Raw genomic sequence first — 23966 nt, 5'->3', positions numbered from 1 at the left:
GTGGCGTCTTGCCAGTAAAGAAGTGAAAGCTAAAATGTCTAATAGATTAGAGGTAAACCGGTTATGGTCCTCTGGGAGCCCGAATATGGCAACATGGGGGGAGACTTTTATAATCACTGAAAGTATTTTTGACATCGTATCAAAATAGTTCAGCCAAAAACAAGAGAGTAGTGGACAAGAGTAGAACATATGGGTTAAATTGCAGGATGAGGCATGACATTTGTCGCATTTGTCAGTGATACTGGGGTAGATTTGCGACAGTCGCGCTTTAGAAAAGTGGACTCTACAACTTTAAATTGTATAAGTGTGAGACGAGCGCAGGATGAACTTGTATGAATTTTCTTAAGAGCAGTGTCCCACCAGTCATCCTCCAAATTTAGATCCAGTTCATCTTCCCAGGCAGCCCTAACTTTTGTAACTGGAGAGCAATCAAAAGACAGAAGTTCATTATAAACTTTAGAGATGAGTGATTTCTGAAGTGGATCGTGATTTAAAAGCACCTCCCATTGTAGGGTCGGCGGCGAGGAGGGAAAAAATGGAAACAAAGCTTTAGCGCAGTGTCTAATTTGAAAGTAACGAAAAAGATGAGAAGTTGGGAGATGAAATTCTCCTGAGAGATTTGTAAAGCTGCGAAAAATACCATCTTTGTAAAGATCTTTAAAACATTTCAGGCCTCTATTATGCCAAGTGAGAAAGGTTGAATCTGTAAGTGGAGGTTGAAATAAATGATTGTTCAGTAAAGGAGCTAAAGTAGATGTTGATTTAAATTTGAAGTGTTTCCTAAACTGATACCAAATTTTAAGTGTGGAGTGAACCACTTGATTATTTGTGAAGCTCGAGAGGTTGGATGGAATAGAAGAGGTAGAGCAGGTAAGGAGGATGAAACACATGACTGTGCCTCTAGGTGGCACCATGGCAGATTCACTGACTTGAACCAAAATGAAATTTTTTGAATGTGTGTCGCCCAATAATACAGTTGAAAATTCGGGAGTGCTAATCCGCCATTGAATTTACATCTCTGAAGTGTGGATTTGCGGATCCTAGGAGCTTTTCCACACCACAAGAAGTCAGAAATAGTCTGATCGATTGTTTTAAAAAACTGCTTTGGCAGGAAAAGTGGGAGACAATGGAACAAAAAAGAAATTTGGGCAGATTGTTCATTTTAACCGCGTTAATTCTTCCAATTAACGAGAGAGGCAAGCTCTTCCATCTTTGGAGGTCAGACTTAATTTTAGACATTAAAAGTGAGAAATTAGCAGAAAAAAGAGAGTTTAACGTTCTGGTTACGTTGATCCCGAGATACTTAAAGCCAGAAAGGCTCATTTTGAAAGGGACATCTGATTGTGTGAGCTGTGATGCTGAAGCATTGACAGGATAGCATTCGCTTTTAGAAGTATTCACTTTATAGCCTGAGAAAGAACCAAATCTCTGGAAAGCAGATAAGATTGTGGGAATCGAAAGGACAGGATCTGAGACATACAACAATAAGTCATCAGCATAAAGTGACAATTTAAATTCTGTGCCCAATCGTGAGATCCCAGTAAAAGTGGAGGAGGACCTCAGAAAGATCGACAGGGGCTCTATAGCTAGCGCAAACAATAGAGGAGATAGGGGACACCCCTGTCTGGGGCCACGGGTTAGAGTAAAAAAATTGGACTGAATGCCATTAGTGGAAATATTTGCTTGTGGTGATGTGTAAAGGAGACGTATCCACGAAATGAACCCATTACCCAGTCCAAACTTCTTTAGTACAGTAAATAAATAGTCCCATTCAACCCTATTTAATGCTTTTTCAGCATCGACCGAGATCACTACCTCAGGTGTTGTTGTGGCAGTTTTAGAATAAATAATATTTAGGAGTGTTCGGACGTTAAAGAATAACTGTCGCCCCTTAACAAATCCGGTTTGCTCCTGTGAGACAATAGTTGGTACAATGTTCTCCAGGCGATAGGCCAAAGCTTTAGCAAGAATCTTAGCATCTACATTTATCAATGAAAGAGGTCTGTATGAGCCTCAGAGATTCGGATCCTTATCTTTTTTTAAGAGGAGACTTATGGAGGCTTGCCTTAAAGTGGGAGGGAGAGTGCAATGTTCAAGTGATTCCTTATAAACAGCATGTAGCAAAGGGGACAATTTATCCTGAAATCTCTTAAAAAATTCCACTGGAAATCCATCAGGGCCAGGAGCCTTGTTATTTTGCATACCTCTCGCAGCAAAAGTGATTTCTTCTACTGTTAATGGTGAGTCAAGTTCTTTTGCAGCATCTGAGCTTATCACAGGGAAGATGAGGCTATCTAGGAATAAATTCAATTCAGTGGTGTCAAGTGGAGATTCAGATTTATATAAAGAGGTATAGAATGAGTGAAAGACCGAATTAATGGTGGTGGGGTCCTAATGCAATGAGCCAGATGAATCTTTTATTTGAGGGATCATACGTGAAGCAGCCTGGCGACGTAGTTGATGAGCCAGAAGACGACTTGCCTTGTCACCATGTTCATAATATGTAGAGCGTGATCGTAAAAGACGTCGCTCTGCATCACTAGTGGTGATGAGATCAAATTCAGTCTGTAAGTCGACACGCTGTTTAAGTAAACTGGGAGAGGGGCAAGTAGCGAGTTGTTGGTCCAATTTGGTGATATTGATAGAGATTTCTTGCAATTTGGCTTTACGGGACTTATTTAAGTGGGCAGAGTAAGAAATAATTTGTCCCCTCAAGTATGCTTTTAATGATTCCCACAGCAGTGAACATGAAACTGGTTCCATATCATTCATCTATTTTAGTTGTAATAAATTTGGTGAACTTATCATCTGAGAGAAGTAATGTATTAAACCTCCAAGGTGTTGAGTACCGGGGTTGTGAAGAGAACTGAATATCTAAAGAAAGAGGGGCATGGTCAGAAATAACAATAGGATGATAATTAACAGACAGTACTTTGGGAATTAGATCACCTTAGAAGCTGAAAACTGAATTGACTTACCAATTAAAATAGCGACCCCTCTGGCCTTAGAGTTGAAATAAGAGTGAAACACCTCAGAAACCCAGGGACATTTAAGTCTGACCTGATCTTTAGTACGCATGTGGGTTTCCTGCAGGAACACTAAGTCCGCTTTAAGACGTTTCAAATGAGCAAATATCTTTGATCTCTTAATTGGACTCCCCATACCTTTAATATTCCAGCTCAAGAGTCTCACAGATGATCCAGTGAGTGGGACATCAGAAGTATTAGTATTGGTGGCCATATGTTAAATCCCTAGAGATAGAAATAGACTGAATGCGGATCCCCAAGGAAGGAAGAAGGAGAAAAAGGGAGAAGAAGAAAAAGAAAAAAGAAAGAAAAAATACACAAAAACACAAAAAAAAAAAAAAACACACATTGAACCACCCCCCCACCCCCCAACTGCACTTACAACGTCCCCATCCCCAAACGATGGAGAACCCAGTGCTAACTCCACAAGGAGTCAGATCCCTAAAGCGAACACTTTCGGCTTTTTGCATAACTATAAAGCTTCGGGTTAAGCTCCTGCAAGTCTAGCAACATTTGACAAGAAGGTACAGCCAATCAAGACCAAGTTAAACTGAAAACCACATACTGTGTGTTTATGAAAATAAGAGGAAACAGATTAACTGTCAATGTCAATGTCAATATGAACTGTCACTGCTTCCTCACCGGTGTGTATCACGGTTCTCTTACAAGTTGAGCGACCTGATGAATGCGCTGGCCTCCTCCGCCGAGTCAAACCTCTTCTCCGCACCGTTGTGAGTGATCCGGAGCCGCGCCGGGTAGAGCAGACCGTAGCGGATCCCTGGTATCTCCCGGAGCCGGCGACGAACATCATTAAAGGCGGCTCGGGCACGAGCCGTCTTCGGAGTGTGATCGGGAAAGACGGAGAAACTCAGCTCTCCAACCTTGATCCGCTGCTGGGTTCTGGCTCGGCGCAATATGTCCACACAGTCTGTATGATAGTGAAGACGAGCGATTATGGGTCGAGGGCGCTCTCCCGGCTTCGGCTTCGGCTGGAGGGTACGATGTGCGCGGTCCACGAGTGGCTCTTTCTCCAGCTCAAAAGCCTCCTTGAGCAGAGAGGAAACATCCGCAGCAGCAGAAAAAGTGGAAAAATCTTCGGGAATTCCCACTAACCGTGCCGCGATCTCGCCTCCAGATCTTCGCATTTATTGTCCAGTCTTGCCAGCTCAGTTGTCAGGTGCTCCACTTTAGCCTGTATGGTAGCAATGTCATCGATGCAGGAGGAGAGCGATGTCTCCATTTCACCTACGGTGTTCTTCAGAGTGCGCACCTCAGACTGGATGTTTGCAATGCTGCTGGATAACTCCGATTTCACTGCCTGTAGTTCAGTCTTGATGCTTGACAAGGTCTCGGTCGATGCAGCCTGAAGTTCAGCTCTGAAAATAGCTGCCATTTCCACACGGAGTGACGAGAGTAGTTCGGCCTTGAAGTCGTGTGATGGAGCCCCACCTGTGGCCTCGACCAGGCAGGAGGGGGGATCACTACGAGGCGGGGATGCAGTGTGCGAAGCAGGCCGCGGCGGTTGTACATGTGGTTTGGCTTTTTGAGGCATTTTGGTCGGCGAAAAGACGGCGTTAAATTTAGATTAAGGAGGTGGGGAAAACCCACACCGAAGAAAGATGGAAAAGGTGTACCTAAAATAGTTTTTTAAAAAGTTGTTGCAGGAGCTCTGAGAAACACGTCCTACTCCTTTAGCTGCAACACCGCCCTCCCCACTTACATATCTATGAGTGAGTTGGTTAAATAACGATCATGCTTAGCAAATCAATACAATATTTATTGCCAAGTTGTTTTTTAGAAAACTTGATAAAATTACCTCTTTGTACATTTGGGACAGGAAAATTGTCTTGGAAAGATAGAGGGACGGTGGAGTGCTGACCATGTCAAATTACATCATTATTGAATGGTATACTCAGCACACAGCTGGGAAAGCCACAGAGACAAGGAGAGTAGTGGCTGGGACTAAATGCACAAATTCAACACAAATGCATTAAAAATGTGCAGGAACAAGCACCGTTCCACCATATCTACAGTAGATACTTGTTCGTGCACAGAAGTAGATAATCTACACGCTGTGATTCCTGCTCTAATCACTAAGCACAAACACTTTACTTGTTAACCCTCGCATTGTTCCTGGGTCGGATAGACCCAGAGTGTGTGTGTGTGTGTCACACCAGGCCCGGGCTGGCCCTCCAGGCCCAGCAGGAGCTCATGTATACCGTGTGTTATTTTATCCATTATTTACACCCAGCAGGAACTCATCCTAAAATCCCCCACAGGGATAGACACCTCCCTCTCCAGTGGCGACCCCTCTCACCACCCACAGCGGACGAGTCACAGTGTGTAAAGCTCGGATACACATCCACCGAGCTCCAGCTCCTCTCCGGAGCTCCAAGGACCATCCAGGCATCTCTCTCCATTCACACTGGCTAATTCACAGTGACCTTCCTGTCAAGAAACGGAGAAATAGCATGGTCCTCGAGGGCGTTAGCATGCTCCTCCTCCTCCTCTGCTGAGGGTCAATGCACTGCCGCTACATCCATTGGAGTCCCCCCGGGCCTCATGATGCACGCGATGTCCCGCGCCAGTGAACTTGCCTCGACGTTCCACCTGTACGTTCCACCTGTTCGTCACGGTAGAGAACATCATTCTGGAGATGACGAATCGGGATGGTCGTCGAAAACACGGCGACGGCTAGAAAGGGATGGACGACACCGACCTGCGCGCCTAAGTAGGGCTGCTGATCTTTGCGGGTGTGTACAGGTCCCGGGGTGAGGCCGCCGCCAGCCTATGGGATGCCACGATGCCCCTATAAGTCTTTCACACATACTCCAGACTGCTGCGCTTCAACATCCGCGAGACGAGACACGTGAGACGAGACACGGACAAATTGGCAGCCATGCGAGAGGTCTGGGACGCTTGGGTGGCCTGGCTGCCACAGCTCTACATCCCGGGGCTGAAGTGACCGTGGATGAGCAACTGGTTCCGTTCAGAGGTTATTCTTTAAAAAAAATATATTATTATGTTATTATCAAGACCAGTGCACACCTATACTGCCTGAGTCACTTCTCCTGTCATCTCTACTCCTCCTCTCTCTGTTTCTCCCTAGGCCTGTGTCCTTTCCGACAGTACATGCCTAGCAAATGTTGTGTTCTTTTATCCTAAATATGAGAAGAGCCGGTCTCGGTTTGGTTCAACAAGCATTTATTTAGAAGCAATGAAAAGGTATAAAAAGTACAGCACAGCTGCCCTCTAGCAGCACAGGGTAGGAAAGAGTCGCACCGCACTGACGGCGGTTGCAATATTTTATAACTGTAGGTATAACTTGATCGGGCAATAATGAAGGGGGAGTTGCCTTGGTTTAGACTTCGTTCTTCCTTGATGGTGCGCAGGCGTAGTCCACGCCCTGGAATCAGGAAATGGTGAGGAGCTGCTCCCAGTTTAGCTCCTCCTCTGATAGTTGCTGGGCAAATCACTTCATGACAGTTTTAGTTTTGTGTTTCATAAAAAAGCCTTGACTCGGCTGACGTCTTGTGGGTTGGTGTTGTTGTTCATTGGAGTAAAGAAAATTGTGTTTTTGCTCTATTGGCTGTATGTTCTGTTTGTGTTAACATGCGCATCCTCCAAACAAAACTACGGCTTGTCAGAACCTGGGGCAGCATCTTGAACTCTGTGGGACGTTGACTACAGCGAAGGGAGTTATGTCTTAATACAGTAAAAGTTAGGTATGAGAACAAGTTAATGTACAGTGTATTTTATGTCACAGATTTACAGTCTCTTATCAGATCTTTTATCAAGACGGACGTGAGATTGAACAGAGAAGCGACGCACACACTTTTTTTTAATAGTATGTTTATTGAGCATCGACGATACAAAATGAGGACATAAAAGAGATACTGTACAATGCTCACAATTTTTCCAAATTTTTCAATTTACATTTCAGCTCTATTAAACAAAAGTGCCATACGAATAGTGCCACACCAATTCGAGGTATTTCCTGGTCCCAAAGAAAGGGGGGAGTTGCTTACGTCCCATCCTGGACCTTCGCATTTTGAACTCGTATCTCAGGAGATACAAGTTTTGCATGCTAACACACTCAACGCTGATACGTTTGATCCGGCCGGGGGACTGGTTCACATGAATCGATCCGAAAGACGCATATTTTCACATTCCCATTTATCCTCCGCACAGGAGATATCTGAGGTTCGCTTTTCAGGACACAGTGTACGAGAACCTAGTACTCCCATTCGGCCGGTCACTGAGCCCGAGGGTGATTGTGAAATGTGTCGACGCCGCTATAGCCCCCCTCATGGAGAGGGGCATACGCGTGGCCCCTTATCTGGACGACTGGCTGCTGCTGGCGCGCTCAGAGCAAGAGGCGGTGGCGCACACAGGCGTTGTGCTGGCACACCTAGCCGATCTGGGGTTTGTGGTGAACAGGGAAAAGAGCGTGTTAACACCGAGACAGGACATTGCCTTTCTGGGTCTCACGTTAAATTCACTGACCTACACGGCTTGCCTATCAGCCAAGAGAGTGTACACAACATGCCGGTCTTACAGTTTAACTGGCGACCAGATCAACTGGCGATATGTTTACCTTTTTCCAGATGTTGATGGTGGGTTGCAGTGCTGGTCGCAGATTCGTCATTTTCACACAGCGCATGTGTGTGAAGTTCGGTGATCTACTGAAAGTCTTGCTGAAATAAAAATCCTACAAAAACCCTTCCCGAGTTCATGTGTCCGTGTCAGCATCACGTTGAGACTTCAATATAAATTAAATGGTTAAAAAAAAAGAAAATACTACAAAAATCTTGACCGGGACTCGAAACAGCGAGCCGAAGCACTAATAACTTCTGGCCTGATGACGATCTCACTACGCCACTGAGCCGCTGAAGTTTCCATCGCGCAATCGATAAATGTTTCGTTCTTTGCTTTGTCAGCTGTATAACAACAGATGTGCTTTAAGATAACGCCCAGATCAACTGGTGATAGTCCCAACACAGACAAAACGCATATATACTTAATACCAGGCTTTACAATCTATTGCTCCTCTTCATAGGAGACACGGGGATTCTGAAGAACACACACGCGTGACCAGCTCCACGCCAAGTGCTTGTGTTTGACGCTGGTGATCATTACAACGCGCACACACCAAAGCAGTGTCAGATGTAAACATCGCCTCACAACAACAAGGCGGAAGCTCCAGCGGTGTTTTTATGAGTAAAGCTGGTGAACGTGCTTCGAATGGACGGGTGAAGCTTCACGTGTCCTCCTGTCGCTGCTGGTTAAAGTCAGCAGACGTGATTTTAAAACACAAATTATAATAGTGATAAATAATAATAATAAAACTATTAATATTTTGTTGTATTTTCACAAACAATGTGGTCTGTTGATACAAGCAATTGTGGACGCTTCATGAAACATCATCATTAAAAATAAAGTGCATTTTGTGTCACTATCATCATATCTGTGGTCCACACCAACCATGATATCAACGAGCACATGAAACGCCCACTCATAGCAAGCAGGCGAACTATTTGTGGCTTTTTCTTTGTCTGTGCGCAGGATATAGCAGTTTTTCATGATGTCGTATATACGTGTGGTAGGCACACGGGCGCAGCGGGGTCCAAATGTGTCAAGTATGAATGATAACTCAGAGTTTTTGGGGAAATTGTGACTGTCACAAGTTAACCTGGGCGTGTTCCAGGAAACAATAATTCAGGGTAAGACGTGCACAGGCTTCACAGTCACCTGAACATAAACGTGACTCAGCAAATCTCCCGATCAGTGGCGCAGTGGGCAGTGCCATCACGTTAATTTTTATGTGGACCACACCGCATCGATTCCCGTGGTGGGATTTCTTTCACATTTATATTTAGTCAGAAGATGATAGTGACACAAAATGCACTTTATTTTTAATGATGATGTTTCATGAAGCGTCCACAATTGCTTGTATCACCAGACCACATTGTTTGTGAAAATACAACAAAATATTAATAATTTTATTATTATTATTTATCACTATTATAATTTGTGTTTTAAAATCACGTCTGCTGACTTTAACCAGCAGCGACAGGAGGACACGTGAAGCTTCACCCGTCCATTCGAAGCACGTTCACCAGCTTTACTCATAAAAACACCGCTGGAGCTTCCGCCTTGTTGTTGTGAGGCGATGTTTACATCTGACACTGCTTTGGTGTGTGCGCGTTGTAATGATCACCAGCGTCAAACACAAGCACTTTGCGTGGAGCTGGTCATGCGTGTGTGTTCTTCAGAACTCCCCGTGTCTCCTATGAAGAGGAGCAATAGATTGTAAAGCCTGGTATTAAGTATATATGCGTTTTGTCTGTGTTGGGACCAAGGGAGTAGGTTTGATTTGGACATTGGTGGGGTCCGTGGGATATGAAAGTGCTTCCTAAAGTTGATAGGTTTTTTTTGTATTCGCAATGATAATTGAAAAAAAAATCAATAAATCGGCTTAATTAACATGTTTATAATGCATATCTGAATATCAAAAGAGAATATGCATTCTGTAATGTTATAGGTTAAAGCAACTAATGAAAGAAAATGAGTCAACTTAGAAGAGTTTTCAACTTTACTCTGGTGCAACTGTAAACAACATCAACAACATTGTAAATAAATATTTTTGAAATAATACAACAGGTGTATCACTAAATGTACAGGTCAGTATAATTTCCTGCTGGGCATTTCTTCCTCCAGTGCCCATGAGCCAGCTGCAGGGTCATCAGCCAGGAATCGCTAATACTAACATATACACAGATTAGTGTCCATTGTGCTCTTCCTATTTGAAAGAACCAAACACATGCCTACGTCTTTCTGTAACAGAAATGAACTGCTGATAGATTTCTTTAAGGTCAATGTTGTCCAGTGTCTCCTGATGGACATGGCACACTGCAAGATTGTTCAATCTGACTTGAGTCATGGTGGTTCTCAGCCATGTTTTAAGCCTCCTGAGAGCACTGAAACTTCTTTCAGCCTCAGCTGATGCAACTGGTATGACTAAAAGCAGCCTGATAAGGGACTCAACCTGATCAAACAGACCTCTCACTTCAACTGTCAATCCTCTCATTATTTCTGCCACTTCAACACTAGATTTGACAGTGTATTTGGACCTAAACATGGCTAGTTGGACCTTTAGTATGTCCCTGTTCAGCTCTGGGTACTGATCTACAATGTCATTCACTTCTCCAGTCAGGAGAGTTTCCTCCAGCTTTTGCAAGACATTTAGATCTGGTTGGTTGAACCTCTCCTCAAACTGAATGTGCACACTATCAAGCATTTTATAGAACTCTGTTCTATAATGCTCCTCTGCTGACTTGGGGATGTGCTGGCTTGCTTCACTCGTGAATCGTTTTGGTGGCTTTCTTTGGTGAGGAATCTGAATGGGCTCAATCCCAAGGGAGTCAACCATAGCCACTGCTTTCTCAAAAACCTCATGAAAGCTCTCCTTATTTCTTTTGGCATGTACAGTAGATTTCACACACTGTATGGCACTTCTCATACCTGCAACAGTTTCAGTCCTTTTTTGAAGGGATGTGTTCAGACACTCCAGCTCCTCTATCACTTCTAATGCCAGACAAAGACCAAGTACCGTTTTCCCTTTCTCAAACCTCTCACGCAGACCATTTGCTCTCATGCCTGTGTTTGACCCACTTGATGCCATCTCCTCCAAGCTAGACAAAACACGTTCATACTGAGACAGCACCGCTCTGATAGCTTTGCCCCGCACTGTCCACCTGGTTGGACAAAGTGGTCTGAGTGATTTTAATGGTACCTCTGAACTTATGGCTTTGGAAAATATGTTCTTGAATTTTCCTGATTGCTTGTTTAATGTGCCAAGCTCATGCACCCACTGTAAGGAATCATTGATCAAGGGACTGGCTCTGCATGCAGACTGCGTAATCAGGATAAGACAGTGTGCCCCACAATGCACATACAATGCTAACGGTTGCTGTCTCTTCAGTTCTGCTTGTGCTCCAGAATATTTGCCTGACATATTAGCAGCACCATCATATGTCTGGCCTCTTAACCCAGAAATGGGAATATTGAGCCTCAAGAGGACATCCTCAGCCATTCTTGCAATCTCCACTCCAGTAGTACCAGGGACCTCATACAAACCAATGAAAACCTCCCGTGGTACCAGGTCATGGTCCACATATCTAAAACAAATAGCCTCTTGTTCTGTTCCTGTGACATCTTGTGTGCCATCAATGATGAGTGAATACTGCAAAACTGGTAGCATCTGGATGGATTGTGCAATACTCGTGACAATACAGTTTCCTAGCATCTGCAAAACCTCGTTTTGCACTTGAGGAGAGGTATAGTCATGACAGCGAGCTAACCAAGTACTGAGACGTACATCATCCCTGGCTTTAAATTTCAGAAGTTGAAATAGATTGCCATCTTTTGTCTCATGGCCTCGCAGTGCTATGCCCTGCCTGGCAAGGTACTGTATTGATCCTACAATATTTTGTAGGCAGTACCTAGCATCCTCTTGTTGCTGTGCCCATGCACTTGAGAGCTGCGAATCTATTGGGCTTCCCTCTTGAGCACTAACTGTCATGGCATGATGGTGGGATTTGGTATTTTGATGCCGCTGAAAACTGGCAAGTGCATTCTTCCAATTATTAAATCCCTTTGACGAAAAGGCAGGGTCTACCTTTTTATATAGTGTGCTTTTCTTTATAGTGTATGTTTTCACACAGTGAAAACAGAGAACCCCTTTGATGGAGGGGCTATAGTGCAGCCATGGATACTGCTTGAACCAACTCTCTTGAAAATGGAGGAGCTTGTGTGGCAGCTGTTGACCTGGAATGTAATTTGGGTGAGGTTGGTTTGGTTTGTCCAGAATATCTTCTTGAATGCTGACAATCTCCCTGACCCTATCCTTGGCACTCTCCCTGCTGCTCTCTCCATTTGGATCAGTTTCCTAAGAAATCACAGTATACATTTGACCACGCTGTAGCAACTACTGCAAACACACTATTAATATAGGCCTATTGTTATTCAGGTCATAATCAGACTAATATTTGACACAATGCTGAATCTCATGACTAACATATTAATCATTATTGAACCTCACCTGTGAATTTCCAGCCTCTCTTCCATCTCCTCCAGCCTCTCCTTCTCTAGCCTCTCCTTCATCTTCTACAGCATCTCCTCCTCTGTCTCCTTCTCTATCCTCTCCTCCAGTCTCTCCTTCTCTATCCTCTCCTCCAGTCTCTCCTTCTCTATCCTCTCCTCCTCTATCTCCTCCAGTCTCTCCTCCTCCAGTCTCTCCTCCTCCAGTCTCTCCACTGTCTGTCACCTGACAGAAGTATGTTGATGCATGACATATGAACAGATATATTAGGGTACATACATGGGTAGACAAAATGTTCACACAATTATTATGTTTTATTCCCCCAAAACATATATGTATAAAATCACATGAGCATCTGCAATGTGCTTGTTGTTACTGTAAATGAGAGGGAAACCTTGAAGGAAAATAAAGGTTATTAAATTTAATTAATGTTTATTTATCCCCAAAAATGGCTCTAAAATATATAACCTTTTAATTAACTTACACGTTGACTTCTAAACAAGTCTCTTATGTCCAGTTTTCGTTTCTTCGACATCCTACACACACACACACACGCACACATGCACGCACAGCGCGCGCACGCACAAGCATAAAACACACACAAATATAAGTGTTACTGCAAATGACATCACTGATATTAAAATCCGTCTCGCTGACGTGACCGAAGGCAGAACTTACACTCGCAGATGCAAATATTAGCTATGCACTGAGGCGTCCTGTTGCTCCTCCTGTCTGGGACTAGCAAGTTGCCGGTAGCTTTTTTTTTTTTTAACAAGCAGATGGAGTGACAGCGGGGACGGCCAATCAGGTTGAATATAGGTTTGCGGGAAACCGCTACAGCCAATCAAAGCGCGATAGTTGTTTAGAGGCGGGACTTCTAGCAGAGACTGATTTTTAACCCTTTGTGTACTATAATTATTGCCTAAACAATACGGACAGCGGGTGTATTATTGGTAGGGACTACACAGTAGAGGCTGGATTTTGGTAGGGTCGGGACCCTACCGTCCCTATATAATCCTACGCCCTTGGTTGGGACTATCACCAGTTGATCTGGGCGTTACCTTAAAGCACATCTGTTGTTATACAGCTGACAAAGCAAGGAACGAAACATTTATCTATTGCGCGATGGAAATTTCAGCGGCTCAGTGGCGTAGTGAGATCGTCATCAGGCCAGAAGTTATTAGTGCTTCGGCTCGCTGTTTCGAGTCTTGGTCAAGATTTTTGTACTATTTTCTTTTTTTTTAACCATTTAATTTATATTGAAGTCTCAACGTGATGCTGACACGGACACATGAACTCGGGAAGGGTTTTTGTAGGATTTTTATTTCAGCGAGACTTTCAGTAGATCACCGAACTTCACACACATGCGCTTTATGAAAATGACGAATCTGCGACCAGCACTGCAACCCACCATCAACATCTGGATAAAGGTAAATATATCGCCAGTTGATCTGGTCGCCAGTTAAACTGGAAGACCGGGTCACGTACGGACTGTGCCTCCGGTTACTGGGACTAATGGCCTCAACCATATTGGTGGTGAGGCTGGGCAGGCTGTACATGAGAGATTTCCAGCGTTGGGTGGCTTCTCTCAGACTGGATCCTGTGCGCCACAGACACCGCATTTTCACGGTTTGCGTGTCCTGCGTCAGCGCGCTGCGACCATGGCAACAGCCGTCTCTGTTGACAGCGGGTGTGCGCATGGGCACAATATCTGCCGGAAAAGTGGTGACAACATCTGTGCTCCAGACGCCAGCCTGTCAGGCGAAAGCCTGGAGCACAGATCTCAAACATGCCCATATAAATTATCTGGAGTTGATGGCAGTGTTTCTGACTCTGAAACATTTTCTGCCGTTCCTTCGGGGGCATCATGCGTTAGTGAGGACGGACAATACGACCACGGTCTTGTCCAGGGGAAATCCTCTCTACGCAGAGTGGAAACTTCACCGGTCTGTAGTAGCGCAGATTTGGTCACATTTCGGCCACGCGACAGTGAATCTGTTCGCGTCGAGGGCGAACACACAGTGCCCACTGTTCTTCTCCCTGCACGACCGGAGCGCACCGCTGGGGTTGGATGCGTTCGCTCACGAGTGGCCGCGTGTCCCGCTTTACGCGTTTCCACCTCTGGCTTTGATTCCCCTGACACTGCTCAGGGTGCGGGAGAATCGTCTGTCACTAATTTTGATCGCTCCTCACTGGCCGTCCATGCACTGGCTGGCGGAAGTGAGGCAGCTCCTCCACGGTCACCCATGGCCTCTCCCACGCTCTCCCAGGCGCGCGGACAGATATTTCACCCTCATCCGGAGCGCCTCGCCCTGTGGGCTTGGCCCGTGAGTGGTTTAATCTGAGCCTGACTGGGTTGTCACAGAGTGTTGTTAACACGACTCAGAATGCCACAACATCATCCACTAGGTCTCTCTATGACTGCAAGTGTAGATTGTTTGAGGATTGCTGTGCTTCGGCACAGGAAATCCCTTTTCAATGTCCAGTTGGTACAATCCTGTCTTTCCTGCAGGACTTGATTGATCAAAAGAGGGCATTTTCTACTGTCAAAGTTTACTTGGCAGCTATGTCCGCTTGCCATGTTGGATTTGATGGAAAACCAGTGGGCCAACGCCCCCTGGTTTGTCGTTTTATGAAGGGTGCACGGAGGTTGCTGCCCATCTCTAAGACTATGTCACCATCTTGGGATCTAGCAGTGGTGCTTGGTTCCCTCTGTAGTCATCCTTTTGAACCACTGGATAACGTGGACATGAAAACGTTATCTCTGAAGGTGGCTGTTATTGGCTTTGGCTACAGATAAAAGAGTGAGTGATATTCACGTTTTGTATGTACATCCAGCATGTATGCGGTTCACCCCGGGGAACCTTGGGGTGACGCTGAGGCCGAATCCTGCATTTTTTTCCAAAGGTTGTTAAACCATGCTCCCCAGTGGAACTGTCAGCTTTTCAGCCACCTCCCTATGGTTCTGCAGAACAGCAGCGGTTACACATGCTGTGCCCTGTCCGTGCCTTACACACATGTGGAAAGGACAAGGAACTTTAGGAAAGGGGATCAGTTGTTTGTGTCCTGGGCTTAGCCCCACTGGGGCAAACCTATCACCAAACAAAGACTTTCTCACTGGATAGTGGATGCCATTGCATTGGCCTACTCCAGTTTGGGCCTTCAGGTTCCGACTGGTTTACGGGCATATTCTACTAGAGATCTCGCGACCTCTTGGGCCCTGTTCAAGGGAGTCTCTATCCAAGACATCTGCGCTGCAGCTAGCTGGTCTTCTCCCCTCACATTTGCGAGGTACTACAGGTTGGATGTCACATCCCCTGGCCTGACCCAAGCTGTCTTGAGCGTGGGCTCCAATGTAGATCTCACTCCTAAGTGAGGGGGGGTCTGGTGGTCAGTCACCGAGATAAGCTTGTCTGGCAATACCGGAGTCTCCATATCCCATAGTGAGACATCGAAACGAAAGCCAAGAAAGAGAACTTTAGGTTACTGTCGTAACCCCGGTTCTCTGAGTAGCATGAGTGAGATGTCTCACCGGACCGCCCTTCTTGCTGCTGGGGTGAAGCGAGAAGAGGTGTGCTTGTTTTGAATGACGTGTGACGCCGCGTCCACCGTATTTAAGGTGCGGCACCTTGACGTGGACGTCACGACTGCCAGCCTATCAGGGCTGGCGAATTGTTATAAGTGCTTCTGTGAATACGCGCGAGGGGCGTATCCCCTAGTGAGACATCTCACTCATGCTACTCAGAGAACCGGGGTTACGACAGTAATCTAAAGATCGGAACGTACAGCTGCAGGAGGATGATCGCGTGCTGGCCCCTGGTCATCTTCCACAACATACTCGACGTCTGTTCCTACTACGCCTTCGTGGTATGGCAAGATCAACCCCGATTGGATGCCGGGCAAATGGAACAAGCGGAGACTGTTCATCGAGCAGCTGGGAAAGGATCTTGTGACTCCGTTCATCACACGAAGGGAGCACATCGCCCGCACGGAAGCGTCCGCCACGGTTGTGAAGTCTGTGAGAGCCGCCGGCCATGGAGAGCTCTTGAAGACGACGCTCGGAAAGGACTGTAATACTCAAGGCTCTTATATACTTCTACGTATCCGTTTCTCGGAGAGGGCTCGACGGAGGGCGAAGAGTCTTTTTGATTTTTACTAGTCCGACCACTGTACGTCGAAAAAAATTCACCGCCAAACCCATAGGTGGCGCAACGGAAGACGAGCTCAGAGAAGCCTACCCCAATTTTGGGAAGAAGTCCACGTGTGTCTGTTTATCTCTGTCTCCCACACACTGAACCATGGCAACTAACAGAACTAAATAAAGTGACACCCAGCGGGTCAAAATGCTGATGTTATCGTTTCTTAGTGCAGCGGTTCCCCGGTCTTGTTTCCGAACTGTGTTGCTGATTCCACAGCTTGAATTTGCTTCTGGCTACACGGAGCTAGCTAGCTCCCCTCCCAGCTAGCTTTCCCCCCAGCTTCCACACACAGTCAGCAGGACTACCCAGTGTTTGCTTCTAACCTGACGGTATTATAGAAACAGTGTCATGATAGAAGTGGAATTAAAGTCGTGACGGCGGGTTCTTGCACTGTTACCACCGCAGTTAGCATGGTGGCTAGCCCGCTAGCGCCGTTTTGAAAGCTTGTTATAACCGTATGTGACCGTGCACACATGCCGTCAGTGCTCTAACGAGCCACCGTCAGCTGGACAACTTCGCTGGCTCAACACACGTCACATTAATCGTAGAATCGTAGTTGTGTTTGGGTTTGATGCTACAGGGAAGTAAACAGGAAGTTTGAGGTCCGGAAATGACGTCGTAGGGAAATGACGTCGTTCGCGGACCAATCACAGCCAAGAGCTGTCCATGGGCTCTCCGACATGAAGACGGACAGTTTGAAAAATCAGAGGTGTACGAAAAGCTCTCCGAGGCGCTCGGAGAGGGCGTTCCACGACGGATAGGGCGGTCTTATCTGTCCGTAATAGAAAAGACGTAGAAGCATAAATTGGCCTTCACACCGTGTGCCGCGGGTGTAACAAATACATCTGCAAGGGCTGCTCACTTGTCTATTGCCCTACATGTGCGTGCTAATATGTGGTGGGATATGTGAGGGGGCCAACAGCCGGGAAGCAGGGACAACACAAGGGTTAAAAAAACCTGACACGATCGAGAACATCACTAATATCAGATGTTGGGGAGCACGCCGATGAAGACCATGTGTTGCTAGGAATAAACATTGAAATGCACTTAACATAAGGTTTTTAAATATCCATAGGCAGACAATCATTGTTTTATTTATTTAACCACTAAATTGCTGGATATATATTGTAATCGGCAAGTTACAAAGGCTTAGTAAATTTAACTTCAATAACCATGTCTTCATAATCCCATTGCATTCTACTTTAGCTTGTTGAATTTCTATAAATACTCGATACCCTGTGCACGTTTGCTTCAACCTCTCCTTTTCCATTTTCCTAGTTATATCACGCCACAAAGCCCTCAACCATCTTTGGTTGTCTGTGCATGTTTCTTCAGGTGTGGTGCCGGTTAGCAAAAGCACTATCTTCATTGTAAGTGTATCATTTGCTGAGCCATCAAAGAGTAACCAATACAGACAAGTCCAGCGATGGAATGGATGTTCTCCAAAACAAGTCCATTTTGTACTTCAAATAGGTAGTTACTGTAACATACTGATCATTTCTGTTAACACATGTAGTCAATAGAGAATGTGTGGAATATGAATAAAAAACTGTGCTGAATTACAATACAATAGAAACAGAATACCAACTACATCATCTTATCCCCATTATGGATCATATCATTTTTTTTGTATTACTGTAATTATAATTGTGTTTCAGTTTCTGACTTCCCCAAAACGATATCAAACGGAAAAAAACACCAAATATGAATGTAGTATTTATTTCTATCATTTGTTATAAAATGAAAATTAGTAGAAAATATTCTAGCAGTTAAAAATGATCTATAATTTTCTCATTTAACATCGAAACATGTATTTCAGTCCCCTAATACTGTTTAAAGAATTTGGTGTTGATTAAAAGTCAGAATAAGTAAAGCCCTGTTTATTACCCTGTACACCAGCTAGCAGGGTATTGTTTGAGTTGTGATATGCACATACTAGTACACTCATTTACAGATTGTCTTCAGGTCAAGAATTTTTGACTAACTAGAATGTAGTACATTCACAGAGACAGAGATATCGCACTGCCACCACAAAAAAGCTGAACATTTGATTAAATTGAGCTGGAAGCTGGAATGAGCAACTTTATTTAAACATCAAGTCACCCAAAACGGCAAAATTAAACACTAAACAAAAAAAATACTTCTCTAGATTCAAATCTGATTGGTTCAGTCAGTCTAGTCTTAAAACGTTTTGAGCATTACATCTTTACAGGGTGTCAGTGTGTGAATTTAGAAGAAGTCTGCTGCCGTAGGCCGTCGTTTAGGTGTGGTTATTAGACTTTTCAAACTCTTCTTCCTGTTGACCTTGGGGGTTGTTTTCAGGTTGGTTGAGCCTGGTGTGGGCGGAGACTTTAGGACCCCAAACTTGGGTTTCTGCTTTGGGTCAAAGGGCACTCGTGAGGACCCGTCTGGACTCACCAGCAGGCTGCGATCGTTCTTTCTAAACTCTGCATAATGGCATAAAGAAAAGCAAAAAAAGGTAGAGAAGGTGTTACTCAATTTACCTAGAACATCTTTCACTCTCATTCTAAAGTTATAAATCTTAAAATAATCACACAGATTAAACAATGCAGTTTTGACCTTGGAAACAACCAATGAAAATATAGACTCTTCATACGGCGTATTTAATTGCTGCTCTAGAATTTTCAAAAAGTGGAAAAACATGGTGATTTAAACGAAAATGTTGGGTTTCAAGTTCAATCTGTGACAAACTTGGGATAAAGGCAAGGAAATTTTAATTATAATGCACCTTTCAAACATGAAATTGTCATCTACTGATGAAGATTGTGATACAACCAAAAACGCAACTACTAAAAAGGTAAATGTGTCACAATGTTGGAAAGGGTTTCCAATAATTAGTTAAATGCATGTTAATTTGCTCTTAGACAGAGGAATCCTCGCTCAAATCACCTGTTCCCCGTTACCTAAACAAAAAGTAATTCCAGAATGTGAGAACGCGTCTCACTGTCAAGAGAAACATTTTCACTCATGTCTGGAGTTAATGTGGAAAAGAATTCACCCTACTCTTTAGTCACGTTGCAGCTAAAAGACCGAACTAAAAAATGTCCCATCTTATTTTTGTTTAAGGTGTACCATTAAGTTAATGATTATTATTACAATTATTTCTGCTGACTGTCGAAAGTTTGTATCGTCTTTTCCCAATTAGAGCACATCACAACAGACCCATGATACAGGATGCCAAACTGACCCTGGACCCACAGCCTCTACATCCGTACGCGTTCACACCGGTCATTAAAATGCATCCTGAATGCTCCAGTGTCCACTTGTGATGGGATCTCACTTTCCCGTTTTTACATGCAAAGTACGTAATTTGTTTAATATTATGAAAAAGGGAGTTAGAGAGATGAGTCAGGAGAGGCTGAATGAATCTCGTGAAGCTGTAAAGAAAGATATACCAATATAAATAAAGTATCGATTATTATGTAGTGATCAGTGTTGATATTGTGGGGCGGTATCTGCAATCAAATCAAGAGAAAGTGTACAATTCATAGTAAAACTGCAGCGGATCAGATGACGTCAGCTGAGGAAGGTCCTTCATATGTGGCCCAGGACAGACTTGCATTCACACTGCTAAAAGAATGTGGACACATGTGGCCCAGACCACATCGGATCTCAGTGCATTCACACAGATACCGGTTAAAGCCGCTTGCTATCGGATCACAAAAAACACATGTTAATAACAGATGTGTACAGGGCCTCTGTGGCAACACAGTTCAGCCTTCACATGGTACATGTTGGCACACAGATGTCTCTCATCATCTACCACATCTGTGGACACACAATTGTAGTATGGAACACTGAAAGCACACGTAAGCAGTAAAGGTGTCATATGTTCAATAAATGGCTGTTATTTATTGGAATGTTCTGCAGGTTACATACTTTATAATGCATTGCACACCATCTTAAAAGTAAGTTACTTGTTACTATACCATATAATAGCAAAGTTACAGATTAAAGGATAATAAATCTGCTGTGTCTTGTGTTTCGCTGTTCTGTTATTGTAGGTTGTATCTGGCGGTCTGGCATTACAATGAAAATGCAGACTGGAAGCAAGCTTCAACATCCACAGCACAACCAGTCTGAGGAGTTGTGTTCCACAAGTAGAAAAACAGATCCCACATACAGTAAGTTCTAAACATCTTTTATTGTTGGTTTTACATTTTTTTCTTTTATCTTTACATACCAACTGAAAACATTCAAAACAAATGTTTGCGCAGACTCTAAAGTAAAAATTAAACAAGGGTGGATTCAGTAACACACTAGATAGTATTTTACAGATTGGTGGGTGATTTGAGGCGTTTGAGGACCCAGCGGCATTAGTAAAGGTGTGTCCTTGGGCAAGATACTGAACCCAGAATTGACCCTCATAGAAAAAGATCTGCCCGTAAAGCACTGTAGGAATGTCGATGGCTGAATGGCAATGAACTGTACTGTAAAGCGCTTTGAGTAGTTATCAAGACTAGAAAAGTGCTATATAAATACAGACCATTTACCATTATAAGAGGAATTGAAAAAAAATATCCCTATCCTCATTCCCTGAGACACAGAGGAGCGCAATTGTAGCTGATCCAAGTGGTGACCCAACATACCACTGTTCAAGACAAAACTCTGGAGACAGTAAACCAGAGCAGACAGAAGCTGCAGTTGGTTTGTACTGAGCTGGAGTTTCTGTGTCCTCCTCCAATCTGACCTGCTCTCACTTTAAATAATAAACACTCATCACTAGTTATCAGGACCTAATCAGCACATGAAGTAACTTAGTGTTTGTTTTGATTTGCTCCAGAGTTTATGAGACTGCATTTAAAAGTCATGACAAATAGTACAACACAAGATGTGAAACAGTCAGGACTCAGTGTTGGAATGACCAGATCGACAGGCAGACCATATCCAACATCATCTATTCATAACTAAACACGATAAGAAATTGAACAAATGAACGTGAATTAGTTAATTTTCGTCTGCATTAACTAAACTTTGAACTAGTTCATTTTAAGTGTGAACTTGGACAACACTGAGTATAACTATATATAAAACTTTATAAGCTGTGTTATCAAATATATTTTGCCGCTCTATACAAATTTTATTTTGTGGAAGATGGGGCAAAATGGCTCTTTTGATGGTAAAGGTTGCCATAACCTAAGTGATCCATAACCTCCCTCGTCAGATAGGGACAGTGAGACACATAATTCAAGTGAACTGCATTCACCGAAGGGACTGAATGTTACCAGGTGAATGTGAAGGAGCTAACAATGAAAATGGGTCTAGCATTTAATAGTAGTGAGCCAGTTTAATCTCGTAACACTGTCAATTTCAAATATTTACTATAAATATCTTACCAGCCGTTTTATTATTCTTGAGACCAAATGTCACCTTCTTGGATTCGGGAGTTTGACTCTTCTGAGAAATAAAAACAAACAAAAAAATGTATATATATATAAATCAAGCACAGTTAAATATTGTACAACATAATTCAAATAACATTACCATCAGAGAATGGCAGAGCTGATCAAGGAAGAAGTAGTTTGCATTTATCCAAGGAGATACCAACATTTCTTGAATCTAGTCAGTAGGCAAACCAATCTCTTTTTCATTCACTCCCAAAAACCTATTGATCCAGATGACCTCTGGATCCCTAATTAATATGTTAATTAATAAGTTTAATTAGGGATGCAAGATATTAGATTACTGAACTACTTTCAGCCAATTTCCAATTCTGATTTCCCAGGTAATTGCAGAGAATATTAAGTGTCTCCTGTAGCGAGATTATAACTTCTGCCCCCTTGTGTCTTGAAGGCCCAAATGCAGAGGTGTAAAGTAACGAATTACATTTACTCACGTTACTGTAATTGAGTAGTTTTTTTGTGTACTTTGTAATTTTTTGAGTAGTTTTTGAAATGGGTAATTTTACTTTTACTTAAGTAGATTTTGACTGAAGTATTGTAAATCACTACATTGGAAATTACATCCGTTACTGAGTAAAAAAAAAACATAGTTCAAGGCCAAAGGCAATTCTCACTGCAGTGGTAGACAGTGTGCGCGAGGCACACCTGCCAGTAGCGATCTTTTCCGTATTATTCAGGAAGTGCCTTTTCAAAATAAAAGAAACCATTTCAAAATAACTGTATCAAAACTTTGATCTGTGTGGGGTGGCTGTGGCTGAGGGGTAGAGTGGTCGTCCTCCAACCTGAAGGCCGGCAGTTCGATCCCCAGTCTTACCCATCTGCATGCCGAGGTGTCCTTGGGCAAGATGCTGAACCCTGAATGTCCCCCCTTAGAATAACAAAGTGCTGCGAATAGATGCACTGTATGAATGTGTGTGTGAATGTAAAACTGTACTGTAAAGAGCTTTGAGTGGTCATAAAAGACTAGAAAAGCGCTGTATAAATACAAAACCATTTACCATTTGTGCCTTTTCGTTGCAGGGTATGAATAAATAAACAGGGAAAATTAGCAATAATACAACAAAATAAAAAAACACATTTATTTTAGTAATTGATAAATATGAAGTACAGTTTAAGGCAACGGGATAGTGATGGATAAAGTTTTCTTTAAAAAACAAGTTAAGTCTTTCATTCTCACTTTCCACCTTAAAACTATGAAATGAGCTGAACTATGAACTAGTTCAGAATTTAAATGGTGAACTATGAACGTGAACTATTCATGTTTACTAGTTCATGAGGTGTGAACTTGCACAACACTGGTGGTAGATGCTGCATAGAGTGGATGATGGAGTGGGCGACTCTACCGGAACCATTTCAAAATAAAATCATCTGACATGTTTATTTTACAATTTATTTTACTTTTAAATGTGACCAGAAATGTTGTTTTTTTTAGATTCACTTAGATTTTACTTGAAAACGAATTGGTAATATTTATTTTTATGTTATTTATTATTATTTTTTGTTTGTAAACTGTATTATGTAATGTTAATAAGAATTGTTAATAAATGTCTTACAATTCCTTTCAACTTTTAACATTTTTCTTTTTACAAAAACAAGGTCGGCTGCCGGTCGGCTTCTCTAGCGTCCCTATCACCAGGCTTAGCAAGTTTTCTGGGGGAAACCCTGTATTCTTTAAGCCTAATCAACAGCCAGCTTTTTTTTACTCTTTTTAAATAATTTCACTATGACTTTGTTGAAATATTTTTTTGGAGATTTTGCATCGTAAGACTTGCAACAATTTTAACTAGAACGTTTGCATAACAAAGTTAAACAAACAACATAATCAGCACCGGTTCTGAAAAAAGAAGACCATGCAGAGACCCAGAGCCTAAGAAAATAACCTGGAAAAGAGGCCTCACAGCAGCTGCCACTGGCAGAACTACCTGATGAGCAACTGAACTTGTCTCAAGGAGAAGCCTGCTGGCCCTTGTACATATTCAACATTCCCCTCACAAGAGTTGAGAACATGGAGAGAATTATCAACTCCTATGTCAGAAAGTGGTTAGGAGCCTCAAGAGGTCTAAGCAACATCGGTCTGTATGGACACGGCATCCTCAAGCTGCAGATCTAGAGTCTTGTAGAGGAGTTAAAATTCACCAAGACAAGCCCAGAGATGACCCTCTCAGAGTCGGAAGACACATCTACATGGCCTGTAGGACCAGCATTGACACAGGAC

The 23966-nt window shown here is 43.3% G+C and overlaps 1 protein-coding gene and 1 pseudogene across 5 annotated transcripts in view; one reads left to right on the top strand and one right to left on the bottom strand.

Annotated features, from left to right (window-relative positions):
• Positions 1–5600: 5600 nt before the first annotated feature.
• On the top strand, positions 5601–16203 carry LOC133021308 (uncharacterized; annotated as a pseudogene).
• A 1206-nt stretch (positions 16204–17409) lies between these two features.
• Positions 17410–23966, bottom strand: part of LOC133022141 (ribosomal RNA processing protein 1 homolog A-like) — a 43916-nt gene continuing 37359 nt past the window's right edge. For 4 of the 5 annotated variants that reach the window (XM_061089161.1, XM_061089163.1, XM_061089164.1 and 1 more), the window contains 2 exons: positions 21686–21746; positions 17410–18775 (listed from right to left, as the gene is read on the bottom strand). In XM_061089161.1, the coding sequence (XP_060945144.1) occupies positions 18558–18775; positions 21686–21746 (279 nt within the window). In that variant the 3' untranslated portion in view covers positions 17410–18557. The remainder of the gene's footprint in view (positions 18776–21685; positions 21747–23966) is intronic. The other variant, XM_061089165.1, reaches the window with a different exon arrangement.

The sequence above is a fragment of the Limanda limanda genome, chromosome 16 (genome assembly GCF_963576545.1).
Source record: "Limanda limanda chromosome 16, fLimLim1.1, whole genome shotgun sequence".
NCBI lineage: Eukaryota > Metazoa > Chordata > Actinopteri > Pleuronectiformes > Pleuronectidae > Limanda > Limanda limanda.
The sequence above is the reverse complement of the archived record's forward strand: the minus strand, read 5'-3'. Positions and strand labels throughout refer to the sequence as shown.